General features: G+C 43.0%; 1 protein-coding gene across 2 annotated transcripts in view; it reads right to left on the reverse strand.

Annotated features, from left to right (window-relative positions):
- Positions 1 to 417: 417 nt before the first annotated feature.
- The window catches only part of GRIN2B (glutamate ionotropic receptor NMDA type subunit 2B), a 423,666-nt gene continuing 401,164 nt past the window's right edge, over positions 418 to 22,919 (reverse strand). For both annotated transcript variants that reach the window (XM_054444599.2, XM_054444600.2), the window contains 4 exons: positions 11,799 to 11,959; positions 9,832 to 10,019; positions 6,983 to 7,221; positions 418 to 4,602 (listed from right to left, as the gene is read on the reverse strand). In XM_054444599.2, the coding sequence (XP_054300574.1) occupies positions 2,746 to 4,602; positions 6,983 to 7,221; positions 9,832 to 10,019; positions 11,799 to 11,959 (2,445 nt within the window). In that variant the 3' untranslated portion in view covers positions 418 to 2,745. The remainder of the gene's footprint in view (positions 4,603 to 6,982; positions 7,222 to 9,831; positions 10,020 to 11,798; positions 11,960 to 22,919) is intronic.

The raw sequence follows: 22,919 nt of genomic DNA on the forward strand, positions 1-22,919 counted from the left end.
GAATGTGGTAACCTAGGGTCTACCTAGAAGATAGGAGTCAGACCTGGGGTTTGTGTAGAGCCAAATTGAACTCTATGTAAAACCCTGGCCAAAGTGCATGAACATTTCTCACAAACCAGTAAGAAGACTGGTTTTCTGGGGGGGATGGACACAAATTACTTTCCCCTGGCTTTTTCACCATAGTGGCCTCCATGGGCATTCACTTTTTCCAGACACCCTGAAGCAAAAGCCATACAAAACAATTCCCCCAATGGAAAATGAAAACCCATAACAAAACACTTTTTCCCTCTCATTCCCATCCCCACCCCACTCCCTCCAGCCCAACACCCTGAATACTCACAAGAAGAACACTTTATCTATACAAAATTAATTAGAAAACAAAATATTTACATATGAAATAAACACCATCTTGATTTCTGTTGCCAGCGGAGACTGAAAGAGCTCCCTTGGTTCTAGATTGCTGTTCGCTAGGTTAGTTGGTTTGGTTTTTTTGTTTGAAAGGGGTGAGGTAAGAGGAAGATGAGGGGATGAGTCCCTGACCCCTGGACAGAGTCAGGGCGAAGCGGTGTTTATGTGGCCCTTTGCCTTCTTCCTCCTGGAGGTGCCTCACGCCCTCTGTCCTCTCTCAGTCTTTCCTGTTATCTAAGGTAAAGCACTCCGTGCTCCTCTCTCCAAATCTGTGAGAGGTTCAGCCCCTTGACCCCATGTTCATTTTAGAAAGAAAACAAAGCCTTACAAGGCCTTCAGTTGGCTTTAAAATGAAAGATACTGAGGTAAAAATCAAGGAGGAGGGTTAGGGACAGCAGTCAAGGGCGGGATGAGGAAGGGTCGCGAGTGAGGGCAAACAGGGGCAAAGAGCAGCCCTGGAGGGAGTGACTTGAAGAGACATGGCAGCTTCCTTCCAGAGGAGGATGAGCACCTTTCTGGTTTATGTGTCCTGTGTGCAACATGGCGATCCTGCAGTCAAGCTTCCACACAGACCTGGGGCTCTCTGGATGCCACCCTGTGTAGGGGAGGATGGCAGGACAGTGGAACTGACCCATAGAATAGCCCTACCGCAAGTTTCAGGACCGGCAGTGACACATATTCATTTCCCTTCTCAATTTTCCAATGTTAAGTGAAGGGAGTATCAGTTCTGCCGGTACCCTCATCCCTGGAGTTTTATACATGTATATCTTTTTTTATTCCTCAATGGTACAATCTGAGAGGGAAACAAGGTGTTGCAGGAAGGTAGAAGGGCTTCTACCAAGAGTGTTCACTCTGGGCTCAAGTCACATTCCCAGGAAGCCAGGCCCAAAGAGGTGGTGGAGGGTCCCTCTCTGCCCCCCTCTCCCATTTCCAAGTCTCTTCCCCTCTCTTCGTATCTCCTGAGCTGCACTCATGGAGTGCAGCTCATTTCTCTTAATCGTCAAGCTCATTTCTCTTAACCGTCTGCTCTGTAGCAGTTGTAATCAGTTTTGGGGGGAAGAAGCCTGCTCTTCTAGCTTCAGGTTAAGTAAGAAGGGATCAAAGCATTGGAAACATCCCCCTCTCTCACTTACCCTACCATACACGACTCCTTACTTCTTCAAAGGTGGCTTCGTTCCTCCCCAAACCTTGGCCAGTCGAGAGTCTAAATGCTCAATTTTGCTCTCAAGTGTAGGCAAAAGAATCATGGCTGTGAAAATTCTGTTTCCCTTTAGCCTTCCTGGAAAGTTCTTGGTTCAAACTGGTTGAAACAATTGCCAACCACTGAGGACTTGTTTATGTACCTTGCTCTTGCGGGATTGCTCACCACCGTTTTTTGTCTAGATCACAGAATCTTCTTTATCAAGAATTTTCATTCTCCTTATTCAAGAAGGATGAAGGGAGACACAGCCAAAATTCAGGTTACACATGGCCATCTCTGTCTGTATATAAGCCAAACAATCACACTGCTTGGGGATATTGAAAGAAACAATAGAAAGAGTCAAGGTTGCCTTCTCTTGAGGCACCTGACTACATGTGGGTGCAAGTGTGCATGAACACACATGCATGCACAATCCACCTGCTCTGGTCCCCAAGGCACCGTGGGACACTATCATAAGGTACTTTCCAGTTTGTTCAAGAATCCACTCCGCCACCAATGACCTTTTGTTCTGTTCACCACCATTATCGAGTCTCATGGGGTTGAAGCAAGCATTTTTTGGCTTATATATAAACACAAATGGCCTCCCAACCTCTGCTTGGCACATGATTCCTAGACAGATGTCATCTAAGCAGCATGAATTTAGCCAGAGCCTCTTTCCTTTCACAAGCAGTGTGCTAAATGGTCTCACATAGATGCTTTTGCTTCCTCACCTAAATGAAAAGATCAGTTTGGGAAAAGCTACCTTTGTGCTCACATAGCATCTTTTTGGTTCTCCCAGCTTCACTCAAAGAGGATATCAAGGAGCTCTTCCACACCAGGAGGAAGCTCGCATGCAGCCCTTCCTTTCTCCGCTCTACCCTCCCCTGCTGAGAGGGCCCATGGCATCATCTCATGGGAACAGGAATGGCTGACAGAGGGGGAAGAAGGAGAGAACTGTGAAAAGGAGGAGAGATGGTGCTGGTCACCGGGGTTGCCCTCAGTAGGAACCAGAACTCCAGGATCCCATAAATAAATTAAAACAACAAGAAAGGAGCAAATGGGAACCAAGTTCACCCCCGTCACCCTCCGTGACATGCGCATCACACGACCCACAGCCTTACCCTCCCGTACCCACCTTAACCTCTCTGTTCCCTCACTCAGACATCAGACTCAATACTAGAAAGTTTCTCATAAACATGCCCATTGCTGGAGCCATTGAAAGCCCTGGGGTTTTTGTTGTTAGGCACACAGGGGTTGGACTGGTTCCCTATACAGATGTCCTTCTGGAAACGGGCTGGCACGGCCCCATGAAGGGCCGAGACCACTGGCTTGTTGGTGACAAGGGCCCGGAAGTCCGGCCTGGCTTTCGACGCCCCCGCCACCGTGGGCTGCCTGAAGAAGTAGGATTTGCTGCCATGGAGCAAGCACTGGTCGTCCCCAAAAGTGGGGATGAAAGGGTTTTGCGTGACCCGGTCAGGGTAGAGCGACTTGCTGAGCATGTAGCCGCCGCCGGGGTTGTTGTGGTGGTGATGTCCGGCAGTGGGCACTGAGGACTTGTTGTTGGCAAAGGTGCTCTCGCCAGCTGACATCTCAAACATGTGGGCGTAGGGGCTCCCATCCATGAATCGGCCCTTGTCTTTCAGGCTTACGCTGCGCGGGGCCAGGGCGGCTTCTTCCTTCTGCAGGTCCACGAAGGTGTCGTAGGAGTGCTGCCGGCGCAGTTTGTTCCGGTTCTTCTTCTGGGCCTTGGAATTAGTCGGGCTCTGAGGGTACTTAGTGGTGGAGGCGTTTGACGTCACCGCCACTGGGGCAGCCGGCTGGTCCAGTTCCTGCAGGGAGTTGTCCTCGCTGATGTCATACAGGTTGCCTGCTTTCTTGCAAGCCTCACACCGGATGCACGCCTGCCTGCCCGAGTTCTGACCCGTCACCGTCGTGGAGTAGTTGTGCAGCTTGGAGGGACAGCTGCGGCAGAAGTTGCCCCCGGACCGGTCCTCCCACTCCACGTTGGTCAGGTTCTTCTCCCAAGGTGCAGGTACCCCGCTGACCACGCCGTGTTTGTCGCCCGTCCCGTGCTTGATGTGAGACCTGTTGGTACAGGGCCCTCCTCCGCTGACGGAGTCGCGCTTAAAGTCATCACTCCGCTCCTTGTAGATGTCGGTCAGGTCCACGTGCTCCCAGTGGGGTGAGTTCTCCTTTGTGCGGAACTGGTCCAGGTAGAAGTCCCGTAGCCCTTCCTTGTCCCTGAAGTAGCGCTTGTGGTCAGGGGAGCGGGGCGGTCGGCGACGGTAGGCCAGCTCGATCTCGTCAAACTCCCTGCGGGACTTGGCTGAGGCAGGCCGCTTCTTCAGGCTGTCCTTATATTGCTGCTTACGCCTCTTGGCGGCATTGCCCTCGATGTTCCCATAGGTGACGGTGTGGGTTGAGATGTCAGAGACATCAGAGCGGATCAAGTCGTCGTGGCCACTGTAGCGGTCGCTCTTGAAGGAGAATTTGCCGTACAGGTCACTGAGCTGGCTGTGCTTGGAGGAGGGGAGGCCGATGTCCAGGGGCTTCTTGCTGATGGACCTGGACTGGGTGGTGAAGGGTGGGTTGTCACAGTCGTAGAGCCCATCGATGGAGCTGGCACTGCCAATGCTATGGGGCCGGTGGTGATGGTGGTAGTGATCTTGGTACACGTTGCTGTCCTTCAGCTGCAGGTTCCCGAATGTTCTCTCTACCTCACTGATGTAGTCACTGAAGAGGTTCTCCTCACAGGGCGGGTTGTTGTAGGATTTGCAGTCAGAATGCGTGAAGCTGCGGCGGTGCTCTGAGATGTCATAGACGGATGACTCCCGTCGGATGAAGTCCAGGGCGCTCTGCGGGGAGCCGTTCACACCAGACAGGTTAGCCATGTTCTTGGCCGTGCGCAGCAGGCGCAGGATGTTGGAGTGTGTGTTGTTCATGGTTGCGGTGGGGGAGTTCATTACAGATTGGCGCTCCTCGATCGCCACCCCATGGATGCAGCTGTAGATACCCTGAAGCAAGAATGGAGGGACAGATTAGATCCCCAGAGAGGCTAGAAATGACCACAAAAAAACACTCTCCCACCAATAATTGCCCCAACGGGATAAGAAAAAGGGAAAGCATGAAGCGAATAGTCAAATATACTATTAGATGTGGCTAGAAGTTTGCCTAATTTATACCCCTAAATTTGGTGACTGTCATGTGGTGAGCTGAGGTCAGTGACCTGGCCATCAGAGGGTGGGCATGGCCACACCCAGTAACTTGAGCAAAGGGACTGGAATCATAAGATATGGCATTTTTGCCTCAACTTCACTGTTGAGTTACCGTGGTTTTCTATGCCTAGATTTTCACATCTTAAAAATGAGGCCATGATATCAACCCATAGCAAAAAATATCTTCAGCCTCCTGGAAATAAACGGCCATGTTCTATGGACACTGAAGTTGCTCTGCCGTGGCTGGCCACACGTGGCGGACAGTAAAGCACAGGGGAGCTCAGTAGCTCACAACTGTCACTCTTTTCTAGCTTTGACAAATTTTAAGCAGCTTTAGAATTTTGGTCACCAAATAACAGCTGAGCAATTCTCTTCTTGAGCCAAGCATGAACAAAATTCACAGAAAGAGAGAATTAGGAAGCCCTGGGGTCAAAGAAGGATTTTTCTCCTGCTGTGTTCTACACTGTGGGAGAGAAGAATTGGGACAAACAGCCAGTACTAAATAGGAATAAATAACTCCCTTGTTGAATTCTCTCATTTATTCTCTCTTTAGCTCCTGTTTTCCTTCTTATACTTTCTCACTCACTTAATATTATCATCAATTATTAACATCTTAACAAATTAGCATTGATCGAGAGCTCCATGTGTACAGCTTTTTGTACAGGGCTTTGAAGGACACCGTGCAGGAGAGGCAATGGGCTGGGTTCCTGGAGGGCTCAGTATGTTTGATTCTAAAGTCAAGCCAACCTCCTGCTCATATCTTGTTCCCTGCCTGGAAAGGTGGACAAACTTGGAACTTTTCTCCCTGGCTAGGGAAAGCATTTGAAAAGAGGTTGTTATAATGACACAATTCAAACAAATGGGACTAATTTGGAAAGGGAAGTTGTCTCCGTGGATGGGAATGAGAGGGGAGAGGGTTAGAAGAATCGTAGCCAAATGGGAAAGAAGAAAGGTTTAGACAAGGTAAGTCTCATTGTCCCACAGGGCATCAGCAAGATGGAAGATCTTCAAGGTAAGGTTATTCCACTTTCCCAGTTCTTCTAACCCTTCCTGATTAAGCTCAAGAGAAAATTCCAAGTCTTTTTTCCTCTATAGAGGCATTGATCGTGTCAAAGGATTATAAATGGGGTTTTTATTACACATCACCAGCTCCCGTGGCTTCCAGTGTTCCCCTATCTGAGATCTTAGGGAAGGGCTACCAAGGAAGCAACATGGCTCAGGGATCATCAGCACCCCAAGTTCCATCTTCCTGTTCTGAGCTCACTCGATGGCCTGCATTAACTCACAGCCAGAGAGGAAATGGAGAAATTGTTCTCTATCAGTAAAATACTATAGGAAAATGATGAAAAGATGAAATAATTTAATGAGAAATCAATTTTCTCATTAATACAAAACTCCATTTGAGTCAAAGTTGGTTGGCCATATCTGGAACCTAGACCTTCATTCTAAAAGGACATTTGAGTTCACCTCTCATGAATTAGTCTCTCCACTTTATTAACAAAACCAAAAGAAGGTCACTTTTTAAAAAAACTTCTCCCTGTGACCTGTTCATACATAAAACTGTCTTCTTAGTGTCTCATTTTGGACTAGGAATGAAGAGGAGACCTAAATAAAGAATGACCTAAGAGTTTTACTCTTGCTCCAACTAGGGAAGTTTCTGGAATGTAAATTTCTTATGAGTCAGAGCTTATTTCTAAAGGTTCTGTTAAGCTCTTCAACTCTCCATAACCAACACATGGTTAAAACATAGAGTGAAACAACTAATAATATACCTTTGTATGTTAAAATAAGAGAGATATGTTACATATGATTATTTAAATAGAAATGTACACTTTTAAAGGATTAGATAGTTAATATAATTTATACAGAACGAACTAATGGTGATGAAAGGCATTTGGTAAAAAGCCAAATTTTCCATTTTGACAGCTCTGTCAGTTCTTAGAACCAACTGCCCAAATCCCACACAGAAAGCTGTTTCTTGAAGGAAATATAGTATCACCCACTTTTCTGAGCCACGTGCAATCATATCACACAAACTCCTGAGAAAACATACATGATGTGGTTTCTTGCTTGAGCAACATGGGGGTGGAGATAGTGTCCTCTTGGTTCTCTCTGCTTTGCACAGTGCTAGGCTAAGCTGTCCCTACCAAGCTGTAGGCATTTAAATCAAAACACTTACTCTGCTGATGGAGAAGACCATGCCAGGCTTGCCAGAACAGACACCCATAAAGCAATGTCGGAACTGCCAATAGAAAAGGTGTTCGCAGATGAAGGTGATGAGGCTGAGAGCCATGGCTGCCCCCAACATGTAGAAGACCCCTGCCATGTTGTCAATGTCCAGCTGGCTGCTCATGACCTCATTCTTCTCATTGTGACAAATGCCAGTGAGCCAGAGAGCTTCCAGTTCTTCCATCTCCCCTGGGGAAAGGACAGAGAAGGAAAACAGATAAAAAGAGGAGACAGGAAAGGAGTAGAGAAAAGGGAAAAAGAGGGGTATTGAGCAAGAAAGAGGAAGATACGTGAGAGAAAAAGAGACAAGGAGACAAAAAGGAAATGAATAAAGTTAACAGTAATCTTATTAATGCCATTACATATTAATTCATCAACGTACTTAGTAAGCATTCAATAAAAATTTCACGTGAGTACTGCAGGTGATATGAACACATGAGATGTTGCTCCTGCTCTCCATTATCTAGTCTTTATAAATTGGCATATAAATAATCACAATGACAAGCTGTCTGCGGGTAACAAGAGTTCAAATTGGTGACAGTAATTCTGTGGATGGCATGGCCAGTGGGTTTTCGTGAAGTAAGTAGGAGTTGGAAGTGGGCATGCTGGATGGATGAATTTTAATTTACATTGTACGAAAAGGCACTCCAGGCAGCAGGAATAGTATAATTGGTGGGAACACACAAGGCTTGTTTAAGGAAAGGCATGCTGAACAGTTCAAACAGAAAAAGATATAGTAGGCAAAAGAAGCTGAATAAAAAAGATTGATGTAAGAGTGCTGAAGATCTGAGTATCAGATTAAGCATTCTGTACTTTATATTATAGACAGTGATGAATAACATAATCGAACGAGTGATTCAGAGAATTGCCCTTAAAATTGTGCAAAGCAGATTGGGTAGGGAGAAGAGAGGCAGAAAGAGATGGGCAGAGAGATTGATTGATTCCCTAGGGCCCCTCAGATTTACTGATCTCTTGTTGAAGAAAATAAATTACTGATCTCTTGTTGAAGAAAATAAAGAGCAAAGAGGAGTAAGCTTGGATAAAATAAGACCCCCAAATTCAGACTTGCCTTCTTTACACATTGTTTAATGGTGCTTTGATCACTTTAATTCATGTCAGATTTCAATGACCTTTTTCCACTTCACCAGATGCTAGGAAGTAGGAGGAAGTAGGAAGAGGTTCCAGAAAAAAGGAAAAAGAGGTTCCAGACAAAAGGAAAGTAAAAGAAACCATGTGCCCTAGAATGCATCTAATTCTAGACAAGCAAAATTCTGGAAGTCTCATGGAGAAAATTGCCTATTCCCATAGTTCTAGTTTGGCTAAAAAATTGAACTTTGCTTGCATAATCTGACTAAAGTTTTGGCGAGTTTTGCAAATCATCTCTTTCTCATGGATACAGTCTCCATTATTGCCTTTGAGTGACAGCTACACTAAAATTACAGAAGCTCTTATACCAAAATGGCTTGGTAACCCTCCAGCTAAAACATCCTCCTATTTCCAATGTTAATCAAATCACTTTTCCCTTATTTTTTTGATCAAACTATGATTCTCCTAACTAGCGGAGCAGACAACTTCACGTGTATTCTAAAAATCCACCTGTGGTCTTCTGCTTATGATCTCATCCTTAACAGCAAAGCTTCTGCAGACATAATTGAGATAGCCACTTGGCTGGTGGCTAGTGAAGCCAAGTGGGGTCTGCCTGCTCATCCATAACTGAGTTAGTTTCTGTGATGCTAACAGAAACAGTAGTTTCTTTGTACAGTAAAGAGGGATGCAGAAGACAGGAATATAATGAAACAGAAGATGAGATTTTTTTCAACTCAAGTTGGTGGCTCAGTCTGCTGCCAGGATGATACTGGGGAGTGGCTGATGGTGTCTGCCTCTGAGGACCCTAATCCTGCCTCCTGCCTCTTCCAGCTGAAAGAGCAAGATGGGAGAGCAGGAAGAATGAAGAGATGGCCGCAAGTTTATTTCTCTGCCCTACCTCTGGGCACATAAAGAGCAGAGACCTTCCACAGTTCCATCTATTATTTTGGCCACATGTGAGATGACTGGATGAAACATCTAATATCAGTTCTCCTACTTTATCCCTGAAGGTTTGATTATAGCCTGCAACCCAGAAACAAACCTCCTTGACAAACTGCTTCAATCCTCTCCCTGCCATCTTTCAGCTTGTTATGGGTTGAAAGATGTTACAGCATCCCCCTAAAATATGTATGTTGAAGTCCTAACCCCCAATACCTTGGGATGTGACTTTATTTGGAAATAGAGTCATTGCAATCATAATTAAGCTGAGATCATCCCAGAGTAGGGTGAACCCCTAATCTAATATGACTGGCATTCTTAAGAAAAAGGAAAATTCAGACACAGACATGTGCAGAGGGAAAACATGCACACTGGTAAAACACCATGTGAACATGAATCAGAGATCGGGGGTATGCTTCTACAAGATAAGGAATGCCAAAATTATCAGCAAACCACCAGATACTACAGGAGAGGCATGAAACAGATTCTGCCTTGCAGACCCCAGAAGAGACTGACCCTGATGGCACTGTGATTTCAGACATCTAGTCTCTGGAAATGTGAGACAAGACATTTCTGTTGTTTAAGCCACTCAGTGCATGGCACTTTGTTATGGCAGCAATAGGAAACTAATATATACCCGAAAACTACACAATATACTGTGGAATGCTTTTCCGGAAATGCACAGGTTAAAGAAATGGAGGAAAAGGAAAGGTTGATGTTTTGGACTGGCCATCAGTAGAGGGCAAATGGGCACTTTCCCTTTCTTGAACTCACCATCTCCAAAGAGCTGCAGGATAGCAAGGTCCACCTGGCGCTTCCACCCAGAATCTTTTTGGATGGCAATGCCATAGCCAGTGGAAGCAAAGACCTTCCCACTGCCAATGGTCACCAGCTTGCAGCCTTCATCTCTGCCTGCCATATAGTTCAGCACTGCTGCATCATAGATGAAGGCATCCAGTTTCCTGTACAGGAAAAAAGCAGACAAATCCAATGGAGGAATTTTAGAACAAAACTACCTGTGGGGCCATTAATATGAAGCAGTAGGGTTCCAGAAAACTATGTGGAGAATTGGTTCAAAGTAAGGTTTAAATTGGAACTCTGCCAGAATCTAAAGCCTAAATCCCAGGCTGTTCTTTATGTGCTTGTGGGTTGAAAGGAGGTCTTTCCTTCCCACTGGGAATGATAAGAATGTAAGTTGGGCCTGAAGCCAACTCATAAACTGTGTCTGAAAGGAAGAAGGAGTAAAAAGGGATCAATAAAAATAATAACAGAAATAATGAAAAGTAACCACCGCAACGAGCAACAAATAGCATGGGGTTAGATTTATATAACATTTTTCATTTCTCAGTTCATTACAGTCTGGAGTGGGGATAAGTGTAGGTGTTTGTGTTTCAATAGATGTGCAATGCTATTTTTGTGGTCAGGAAGGTTCCAGTATTCTGTTGTGCAGCATAAGGATAGAGGTGAGCGGTTGAGGTGGTGGCAGTACAGGCTTGTGTAAGAGCAGATGAGTGAAACTACAAGAGAAGGCAAAATACAGAAGAATTCAGATCTCTCAAATACATAAATTACAGCATATAGTTCCTAAACATATAAGAACTTCATTTTATGTACTGTGCTTTGCAAGGCAGAAATACATAAAAAAGGGAATAAGACCAGGCGTAGGGGCAGGAAGGCATGAATCAATATTTAAAACCAACATTTAAACATATCAAAGGTAGAGGAAGAAATTTAGATATAGCCTTACAGGCAATAGAGAGGTCTGCAAGAAAGAAAAGCAACACCATTATTCCCTTCATTTTTATTAGTTAAGTCACCTTGTTAGGTACCCAATAGAAAGGGGAACACCAAAAACCCAAAGCCCTGATATGAATGAGAACAGCGGGTGTAGCAGTGGTCAGACTACCCAAAGTGGCCCTACCTTCAAGCTCAAATTCCATCTTCTGAAATCTTCTGTGACTGTATTTATGGTGATAAAATAGAATCTAACAGTGTTTTAAGTAACCATGTATCTAGGTGCCTTTTCCAGACCTGGAGCTACAAGGGTATTGAGACAAGGTCCAAGTGCTGTTAGTCATCATACAACAATGAAAATCAGCTATGAGACCCCTTGGCCTCCAAATCCCAACATCTATAATGCTCCATTATCTTCCATAGCTGTGGCTTGCAGAGGCCAAATGAACAAAGGGACCAGTGTGGCTGGGACTGTGCAAGCCAACACATGTGTAGGTCATGAACTCCTATGAATGGACAAACACTCCCTAGAGGACAGAGTATGTTAACACAAGCTGGCACTGGAGATCAGTCAACACATTCTTACTGTTAATTATCTAAAAACATTTACACTTTCCCCCTTTTATTTCTCCCTTGTCCATAAGACACCAGAACCATAATTTTCACCTCTTAGACAACAGGTCTTTATTTCATACACGGCACAAATACCTTATCCTTCACTCTACCCTCCTACTTCTACATTTATTTCACTCTTATTTCATGGTTACATTAGTGCAACTAGAAAATAATTTGTAAAAAAAATACATAGATGTAATAGCATAGGAATCTTTGTACACTGGTCTAAATGATACGATCAAATTTAACTTGGAAATCCATAAAGAGCAAATGAAGTCTTCTTTAACATTTTATGATACCAAGCATGGTATGCCTGGTGCATGTGATTCAATAGTATGCTTAATAAATGTGAGAAACAGATCAAGAACTCTGAGCTTGGAAGCAGTTCTTACCCTGTTTTCAGGGAGAGCAATGCATCATCTACACCCCTCTGGTTGAACTTTCCCATGTAGGCATGCATTTCTGCATAGTTATTGCGAATATTTCTCTCTGTGCTGCCGTTGGGCACGGTCCCAAAGCGGAAAGGGGGTGAGAAGTCATTAGGTCTCTGGAACTGGAGAGAGAAAGACAGATAGAGACAGAGTGGGAGATGGAGGGAGAGAGAGAGAGAAAAGTCATTTTAGAAAATGTGAAGAGACATTAAGTAAGTTAGCATTAGTGGATTTATAATGGAAGGGACCCAACTATAATTCACCAAATACATTAGCCCTCACTCAAGAGCAGCAATTGCTATCTGAAAGCAGACTTCAATCCAATTTAGTACATATTGTTGAGAGATTTCTATTTGCCCAACCCTGACTTTAATCTATAACCTTTCTATGTTCCTTTTATGTACACTACACAATACCAGTGTTGATGGGCCAAAGGAATGTGCTGGTGGCTTAACTGTGGTGGACTAGTCACCTTTTTTTCTAAAAAATTATGTAAAATCTGTATTCAGGCCTCTTAAAGGCCTAAATACACAGTCATTGCACTATTTTGTCCATAGGGCCTTAGTGAGGTGAGCTATGTGGTACTCCTGAAGATAATTTGTTGAGTATCAAATATGTTTTGCTAAGAAATTTTCTTTTGACCTTTCCTGATGCACTGAAAGCTCATATTTATCCCACATGAGTTGTAGGATAAACTGTACAATCAAAGACAATTTTAATTATGTTCCTTTTCTTGCTTGAGACTGAGAGTACATCTCCAGTGCCCATTATAATAAAGAGAAACCTCTTGGATTTTCATCCCTATGACATCAGCTTTATTTCTGGCTATCACCCTGCAATGCGTAAGTCTTTATGTTGCTTCCTGAACACAAAATTTGTTCATTTGTATCTTCACAGCCTCATATAGTCCATCTCCTCAGTGCCAACTCATCTGTCTCTCTAGGCCAATTTATATCCATTTCAAAATAAAACTCAAAACAATTTCTTCAAGAAATCTTCTGTGAATTCTTTCTTCCATCAAGTCTACCCCAAAGTGACCCATTGGAACCTGTTATTCTTTGTTTAGATCACTGTAATCCTACACATGCAATTACTCTCTAAATGTGCTAGTCTCTGATGTCATCATTAAGAGTTTAAACCCTAGATTGAAACAGATACGGATTGAAGACCAGCTCCGCCACTTACCACTGTGTAACCTTGGGCAAGTAGCATAAACGCTCTGTGTATCCTGTCCTCATTTGTAAGAAGGAGATGATAATGCCTAGTTTTCAAGATTATTGTGAAGATTAACTAATATAATGCATAAGAAGTGCTTTGCGGCCGGGCACGGTGGCTCATGCCTGTAATCCCAGCACTTTGGGAAGCCAAGGCGGGCGGATCACGAGGTCAGGAGATCGAGACCATCCTGGCTAACATGGTGAAACCCTGTCTCTACTAAAAATACAAAAAATTAGCCGGGCGTGGTGGTGGGCGCCTGTAGTCCCAGCTACTCCGGAGGCTGAGGCAGGAGAATGGCATGAACCCGGGAGGCGGAGCTGGCAGTGAGCCGAGATCATGCCACTGCACTCCAGCCTGGGCTGCTACACAGCGAGACTCCATCTCAAAAAAAAAAAAAGTACTTGGCACAGCACCTGGCACACAGTAAGTGCCCAATAAATGTTCTCTTATACTATTTTTAATTTGTATCTCTATTCTGCATTTCCTAGTAAACCTGCTCTCCAAGCTTCTTATTCTATTATACAGCAATGATCATTGTAGCTGTGCTGTGCTTTGGCATCGGAACAACAATGAAGATATTTGAAGTCCTCTTGGTTTCAAGTAATAGTACCATTTACTTTGGAGATACATTTGAAAATCTAACCTGCCACCTCGGGAGAACTCTGAAGCTTTGGGATTGCCTGGGATTAGAAGCAATTCTTTTTCTTCTTAGAATATGGGAGTTCCATGGGCCACAAAATATCTCAGCACCAGGAGCCATAAATGCCATCTTAATTGCTCAGTGCTGGCCATGGTTAAAACTAGAGTCATGCAGTGGTGTTAGGCAATCTGTGATGCACCAAACAGATTTTCCTGACTGATACCAAACAGATACTTCCTGACTGAGAAGCTCCCCCTCTGACTCATCACAGGGCTTTTTGACATTAAAAGTTTTTGTTTGATTATTTTGAAAGGGGTTATAATTTTTAAGTGGATAAAGACACTACAAAAGAGTAAGAAAAATCTACAGCCAAATGGGCCACTCAGGGTTAACTAGCCCAAACCTTTCATTTTACAAATGATGAAACCCAAAGAGGGTAAGTAATTTGCTCCACATCACACAGTGGCATTGATAGCTAACAGATCAGAGCTAAATTCGCCTAATTAATAGTCACTCCTCACTGTCTCCAGCAGATAGCAAGCTTAAAGTAAATAGGGATATGCTTTATTGGAAGAGACAGAAACCAGAATTCTTTGCATATCACCATCAAATACAACACTTCAGATGTTTGAAGAAAGATATTCCTCAAATCAAAAGTAGAGTAAATAACTATGGTAGACAGCAATACAACTAATTAACTTCCTTTAATCAGTAATTCCCCACAATACTAGGACAATGACAACTGATGTTTATAATGACTAAGATACTCCAGGGCCCAAGGTATTTTCTGAAACATCAGTGAAAATTGCAATCATGTCCAATACAATTCTGGTATAAATGATTATACTTTAATTTTTCTGAAAAAATGGCAATCCATGCAAGGTATATGCAACAATTTTATGGTAACTAAATGGAATCCAGTGCCCAGAGGGCCTCACTTCCTGATGAAGCTACATTATAGGTAGTTTTCATACAGCTCTTTATATAGTAATTTTTAATTTTAAATTATTTTTAGATTTCTAAATCCTGTTTTGTAATTGTATCCCTGAATAAATAAAAGCTGAAGAAATGATAAAGGGTCTAGAATAGCCAAGATAACTTTGAAAAAGGAAAAAAAAAGTTAAAGGATTTATACTGCCTGACTTTAAGATTCATTATAAAGCTACAGTAATCATGAGAGTGTGGCATTAGCATAGAGTCAGATCATTGGAACAGGATAGAGTGCCCACTAACAGAGCCACACATATATGGTGCAAGGGCAATTCAGTGGAGATAGGATGGCCTTTAACAAATGGTGTTGGAATAATCAGACATCTGTTTGCTAAAAAAGAACTTCTTTTCACACCTCATAAGATACACAGAACTTAAAGTGGATCATATATCTAAAATGTAAATGCTAGAATTATAAAACTTATAGAAAATACAGCAGAAAATATTTGTAATCTCGAGTTAGACAGAGATTTCTTAGCAACAACACCAAAAGCACAATCCACCAAAAAAAGGTAAACGATAAATTGGAGTTCATAAAAATAAGAACTTCTTTTTGAAAGATGCAGTTAAAATCATAAAAAAGATAAGCCACCGACTGGGAAGAAGTATTTGAAAATAAATTAAAGCTATTAAAACACTAAAGGAATTAGATAATAACATAGCAAGACTTACACAGTTAAGGCATCCTTCAAATGAAAATAACCGGGCCGGGTGCAGTGGCTCACGCCTGTAATCCCAGCACTTTGGAAAGCCAAAGTGGGTGGATCGCTTGAGCTCAGGAGTTTGAGGCCAGCCTGGGCAACATGGTGAAATCCCATCTCTACCAAAAATATAAAAATTAGCCATGCCTGGTGGCATGCGCTTCTAGTCCCAGCTACCTTGGAGGCTGAGGTGTGAGGATTGCTTGAGCCCAGGAGGTAGAGGTTGCAGTAAGTCAAGATTGTGCCACTGCACTTCAGCCTAGGTGACAGAGCAAGACCCTGTCTCCAAAAAAAAAATAATAAATAATAATAATCATCAAAATAATCAGAAAAACCAAGCAGTCAGTACTGGGAATAAGGGAAGTGCTGGTTTTGGAGGCAGAGAATTTGGATTTGGATTTCAGCTTTGTCTCCGGCCAGCTGCATGAACACGGGCAAGTTACTTAAATTTATGGACCTACCCTCTTTTCTGGAAGTATTATTTTAATGAATAAGATAATATGTAAAACAAATACTTAATACCTGGCACATGATGGATTCTTAAAATTCTTAGTTGCTTCTATGGAGATGAAGTTCTAACATTTAAAATTGTCCTATATAAGGCAATGTTCCCTAAGTTTGAAAATTTTTTTTTTTAATTTTATTTTTATTTATTATTATTATACTTTAAGTTTTAGGGTAAATGTGCAGGTTAGTTACATATGTATACATGTGCCATGCTGGTGCACTGCACCCACTAACTCGTCATCTAGCATTAGGTATATCTCCCAATGCTATCCCTCCCCCCTCCCCCCACCCCACAACAGTTCCCAGAGCGTGATGTTCCCCTTCCTGTGTCCATGTGTTCTCATTGTTCAATTCCTACCTATGAGTGAGAACATGCGGTGTTTGGTTTTTTGTTCTTGCGATAGTTTACTGAGAATGATTTCCAACTTCATCCATGTCCCTACAAAGGACATGAACTCATCATTTTTTAGGGCTGCATAGTATTCCATGGCATATATGTGCCACATTGAAAATTCTTATTCTCTAATTTGGTCCTAAACTCCAGTCTGGAGGCCAACAGGGAGAGAACATTGCCTCAGAATTAGCCAAAGCAGTGAGTTTGCCTTTTCTTTTGAAAATTCTTGTCTCAGCTTGGTGAGATCTGTGAAGTTTACATAAAACAGAGATTTTTAATGCTGTCATTGGAACTTGAACTGTACTAAAATTCACATTCATGGAGAACTGTTTAGGGAGGCCCGTGGGGAAGAAGGAAAAATAATCTTCCAAATATCCTGATGCTTCCAATAAATGCCCTTATAATAAAACTTACCCCAAGCTGTAAGACATTATATGACACTTGTTTAGCCTGAGTGGCAATTTGGGAAGGAGAAAAATTTACCGCTGTCAAGAACCAGAATGTCTTAACATTAATAGAACAGGGAGGACCCTGAAAAAATAATTTTTAAACAAATTTAAAAGCCTAATATATCAGGGAGCTCAGTAATTGAATTAAAAAACTCAATCTGATTTCAAAGTAGGGAAATGTGTATAGTACTCTTTATTTTCTTTTTTTTTGAAACAGAGTCTCACTCTGTCACCCAGGCTGGAGTGCAGTGTCGCGATCTTGGCTTACTGAAACCTCAACTTCAACCTCCCAGGCTCAGATGATCCTCCCACTTCAGCCTCCCGGGTAACTGGGACTACAGATGTGAGCAACCACACCTGGCTAATTTTTGTACTTTTAGTAGAGACAGGGTTTTGCCATGTTGGCCAGGCTGGTTTCCAACTCCTGGCCTCAAGCGATCCGCTCTGCTCGGCCTCCCAAGGTGCTAGGATTACAGGCGAGAGCCACCATGCTGGGCCCAGTACTCTTTATTAATCACCTTTGGTCATAGAGCTTCCTTCAATGTGGAATCTTTTTCTAGGAGTCACCCAGATTGGAATTATCAACACGTAGATTTGGATAGGAAAATAATACAGACAGGAAGGGCCCCATTTCGTAGATGAGGAAACCGAAGCCCTGAAGAGATCAAGTTGTTCAAGCAGACACAGTGTAGAGGGAGGACAAGCTGAGACTTGATCCCTGAGTATGGCCTTACTTTTGCCAGCTGAAATGCTAGCTGAACAGTCCTACCGCTGCCTACTAGGGAGTGAAGCCCCACACTGTAAGTGACGCCACATAGTGAGAGTATCCTTCCTTTTGTGGCAAATCAAATGCCAATTCCCATCATTCCCACTGCATTTAACACAGGGCTTCCAGCAATTGCTGTGAGCACACACTTGCACAAGGGCAAAACAATGCCAGAAGGTTAAAAGAACTGTAATCTCATTTGATCCTCCTGGAGAGCAGCAGGGAATCAGAATTCAGCCCTCTGAGCTGTTCAGATCATCTCAGCCTCCATCTTAATGACCTCAAAGTGAATTAGTCTCAGCAGCCATGCAAGGAGAAAGGTGCTCAAGGGCCAGGAGTCAAGGCCCCCACCCAGAGATGAGCAGACACTAGGGTCCTGGGCTGTTTTGGCTGCCACCTCCCCGCTAGAGAGCTTCTCATACAGCCTGCTGGAGAAAGAAAGGAAGAGGGTAGCAAGTAAGGGAAGTACGGATGTGGTCCATTTTTAATATATAAATTGATTTTCCTATGTATTAGGCATTGTAAGTCATCAATAATTGCCACTCTTATTCAATACCTATGTATGTACTGGGTATAAGTTACATTATCTCCTTTAACTATGATAATTAAAATGCATCCATTCATTTGGCAAATATTTGCCAAGCATCTATTAGGGCAGGAGACTGTATTAGGAACAGAGATACAAAGATGAAAAAAATCAGACCCAGTTTTCAAGGAGTTTGCATTACAGAGAGTCAGAAACATAAACATTCATTCAGTTTTTCATTCATTTACTTTTTCATTTCATGTGTATTTATTGATTTCATTCATTTATATAAGCATTCAGCAAGTATTTGTTGGTGTTTATCATGAACAGAGGAGATGCTGGTGCTGAAGATGCAGTATTGCAGAAGAGTATTATCTTGCCTTCAAGGAGTTTACATTATAAAGAAGAGAGGCAAATAGCCTGTTTTTTATTTTTTAAATTTCTAAACAATCTTTTGTAGAGATAGGGTCTCTCCATGTTGTAAAGGTTGGTATTAAACTCCCAGCCTCAAGCAATCCTCCCACCTCAGCCTCCCATACGGTTGACTAAAGTCTGACAGAAATTATTTGCCACTCTATGACAAACAGGTCCATGTCCCCTCCCCACCTTGATTCTGAGCTGACCTAGGTGACTTGCTCAACCAGTAGAAGGTGGCAGAAGTAACACTGTGGGATTTCTGAGGCAAGGGCATAAGAAGCTTTGCAGCTTCCACCTTGGCCTTTGGGAACCTCACTCTGAGGGAATCGGTGCACCATGTCAGAAGTCCAACAACCCTGAGGCCACCATGCTGGAGATTCCACCCATAGGTGCTCCCATCTCCAGTCCTAGCTGAGCCCTGGACTTCTACCCATTCCAGTCAGAGCCAGGCATTAGAGTAAAGCCATTATGGACTCTCCAGCCCAGCCCAGCCTCCCACTGAATATCAGTCATGCTACATGAAGTAGAAGAATCACTGAGGCAAGCCCTACCCAAATATCTGACCCACAAACCAGTAAAATATAATAAAATACTCTTGCTTTAAGCCACTAAGTGTTGGGCTAGTTTGCTGTGTAGCAATAGGTGACGGAAACTCAGATGATTTCAAATAGTGAAAATGAAGTGCTAGGAAGAAATTGAAACAGCATAATAGGATAAAGAGTGATTGGTGGGAGAACAAGTTTAGACTGGCTGTCCCGAAAAGGCCTCTCTGAGAAGGTGGCATCTGAACTGAGACCTGAATAATAAGAAAGAACCAGGCATACAAAGACAAGGGGGAAAATGTATCAGGCTCAGGAAACAGCAAATGCAAAGGTCCTGACATGGGGGAACAAGCTTGGTGTGACCAGGGGCTATAAATAATGTGGCGGGTGCTATGAGCAGCTGTGCCCATGCAGCAGTGAGAGAACAGAACAAGGGGGCTTTCTCAATGGTGTCCCAGAGCCTGTGCACTGGGGCTAAGACTTAACCATTTAAACAAAAGGAGCAAAATGGTTTCTAGATAGAGACGAGTGTCTTCAAAGACACAAGGTGGTGAGAGAGATTGGGCATGATCAGAAACAACAAGCAGCTTATTGTTGCCAGAACCTAGCAGGTATGGCCATGGTGACAGGAGGTTGACACAGCTGAAGAAGGAAGCAGGGCCTGGATAACAAAGAAAGTTGAATTCTGTGCAAAGGAGTTTAGAGTTCATAATATAAGGGATGAGAAACAGCAGAGCTTCTGGAGTTAAGCTGCCTGATTCAGATCCCAGCTATGCCACTTGATAGCTGTGTGACCTTGATCAACTCACTTATCTGTGCCCCAGTTTCTACATTTGTACAATGGGCTGCTAATAGCACCTACCTCATAAAGTTTAACTATTCAACCAGTCAATCTGGGCAAAGTATTGACACAGTCCCTGGTTGATAAATACACTATGTTAGCTATTGTTATTATCATTATTATTACTATCATCATCATCATCGTCATCATCTTCATCATCGCCATTGGAAGCAACTGAAGAACTCTGCCAGGATGACAAGATTGGGTTTTTGTGTTAGAAAAAGTCACCAGGTGCTGGTGTGCAGAACAGGTTGAAAGGAGTAAGATGGAGAGACAAGAGCTGAGGAGGCCCTGAGCTCTGGTGAGGGTATGGGTGCTACAGTCGGATAAGGAACAGACGCATTGTCAGATATTTCCCTACACTACTAGCTAACATACAAGACCACAGAGGTGCACGCCATTGACATATAAATTTCCTGAAAGGCTTCTAGAAGGAGGCTGAATTGAAGCTGGCAGGGAGGATGGATTGGCTTTGGAAGGGTGGCGATGGGGTGTTAACATCAATTTACACCAGAGGAACTCTCTGCTTTAAGACTCCTCCAACTTGGTTAGTTTCCAGGGTGAGAATGAAGAAACATACTTGTTGAGAAGTCTTTGAGGTCCTGGCACCAGGAGAGGAGCAGGTTCTGAAAATAAAACCAAGAATGTCCTAAATACTGATGGTGTCCAAGCAGTGGTCGTTCTGACCACCAGTCAAGGCCATCTCCTGATCAGCTGTCACCCAGTCCCAAGGACAATAATCAGAGTCAGATCCGGTGAATGACAGCACACAAATGAAAGCAGCTCTGTTAAAATGAAGAGGATGGTGAGGAACTGCCTTCTTGGGTAGTTGGCTTCCCTGAAAAATGGCTCTGCTCATTCAGTCTGTGTCCAATCAGCATATGCAGATTAGGACAAACCAGTGCTGTGACCTTGCAGAGGCAGATATTGGACATCCTATTTGCAGGGGTCCATCCATATGAGATATAGAATCTGGGGGCTTTTGTCTTCAAAGCTTGACAATCCTACACATAAATATTCATTCCATTACTTCTGATTTTACATTTGCATCACAAAAAGAATCAATGCCCAAATGCCACTCAGCCCTTCCAGGCACCCAAGAGAAAAGGTGGGAAAGGCTTAGGAGATGTGAATGGCTTTGGGCCTGGGCTAATTATGAGGAGGTGGCAGCATATCAGAATTCTGAAGACACCACATTTTTACCTACTCAGCACCCTCCTGTTTATTATTATTATTGTCATTACCCTATTTTATATTTTAATAGTAGTTTTAAATTATTGACTTTTATTGTCATGAATTTTAACCACGTATGGAATCCTGCAGTCACCACCACAATCAAGACACAAAACAATTCCATTACTCAAAAAGCTCCCTGGTGCCACTCCTTTCAAGTCACACACTCCCTTTGCTCTTAACCTCCAGCCACTCTATCCCATAGTTTTGCCTTTTCTAAAATGTCATATAAATGGAATCCTATAGTACATAACCTTTTGAGACTGGCTTTTTTACTTATGATAATGCCTTTGAGATTCATCTCCAGGGCTTTGCATGTATCTGTAGGTCTTTCCTTCTTATTGTTGAGTAGTATTCCATTATGTGAATGCACCAGTTGATCCATTTATCTATTGAAGGACATTTGAGTTACTTTCAGGTAATTATGAGTAGAGCAGCTATAAACATTCATGTACAGGCTTTTGAGTGAACATGTTTTCATTTCTCTAAGGTAAATATTCAGGAGTGGGAGTGACGAGTCACATGCCCTATGCTCCCAAAGTCTTTTTACAGCTCTTCTATCTTTTGATCTTCTCAGTTTTTCCAGGAACTATCAAGCAAGTACAGCAACTGATATTATCTTCCTTAGCCGAGGGGTGTTGCATCAAACCGTGCTGCCCATCACTAAATCTTCCATAATAATACTCTATGGCCCAATTAGGGTGAAGGGATATGTATGTGTGACTCCAGATTCTGGGCAGCATCTGAAGAGGGGAGGAAGTGTCTGCAGGAAGCACCCTCTCTCCTCTTCTACCATAATCCCTTGTTGGGCCCAATGGGGGAAGAAGGTGGTCAGGTGACCACACAAGGAGTAGACTTTCTGAGAGCATGAGCTCCTTCACTGTTCCATGGCCCATAGGTGCTTGGGACAGATGTGAAAAGGAGGTAATCTGTGCTTATATTGAAAAGACAATTTTAGCCAGGCACGGTGGCTCACGCCTGTAATCCCAATACTTTGGGAAGCTGAGGTAGGTGGATCACCTGAAGTCAGGAGTTTGAGACCAGCCTGGACAACATGGCAAAATCCTGTCTTTACTAAAAATACAAAAATTAGCCAGTTGTGGTGGCACACGCCTGTAGTCCCAGCTACTTGGGAGGCTGAGGCAGGAGGATTGCTTGAACTCAGGATTCAGAGGTTGCAGAGAGCCAAAATCATGTCATTGCACTCCACCCTGGGTGACAGAGTGAGACTCTGTCTCAAAAAAAAAAAAAAAAAAAAAAAGACAATTTAGTGACAAAACAGTAAGTAAACACATGGGTTATGGGCTCAAAGATCTAAGTTCAAATCTGAGCTCTACCACTTATTAACTGTGTGACTCAATAAACAAGCCACTTAGCTTTGAAACTGAATTTTAACAATGTTCCAAGAGGAGAAATAAGGTATAGCATCTCACTACAAATCTTCCATTTCAAAACATGGGGCCTGGAGTGGCCCCCCCGCCAAGACCCTACCCCTAAAACAAACTGGCTGTGGATATGGTGACAGATTAGAAAGTTAAACCCTTCACCTTCATGAAAGAATCTGGAATGGAGGTAAGAGGAATAAATAATTATTGTTATATTTCATTATAAAGTATTCATTGGAGAGAATATTGTTTAAATTCATTCAAAAGGCTTGGCTGAATTATGGAAACAATAACATTACAGAATGTAGTTAGAAGCTACCGGTATATAGGAAAATTGCCCAAATTAACTCTGTTCTCTTCCTGGGCCCCTGATGAATCTGATGACATTTTGCTACTGCCAGAAAGGGAGTTGGCATATAACAAGCATTCAACACCTTAATTGTTTCTGCTTGTTTTCCTCTTATTATTAACAT

This window comes from Pongo pygmaeus, chromosome 10 (genome assembly GCF_028885625.2).
Source record: "Pongo pygmaeus isolate AG05252 chromosome 10, NHGRI_mPonPyg2-v2.0_pri, whole genome shotgun sequence".
NCBI classification, from domain to species: domain Eukaryota; kingdom Metazoa; phylum Chordata; class Mammalia; order Primates; family Hominidae; genus Pongo; species Pongo pygmaeus.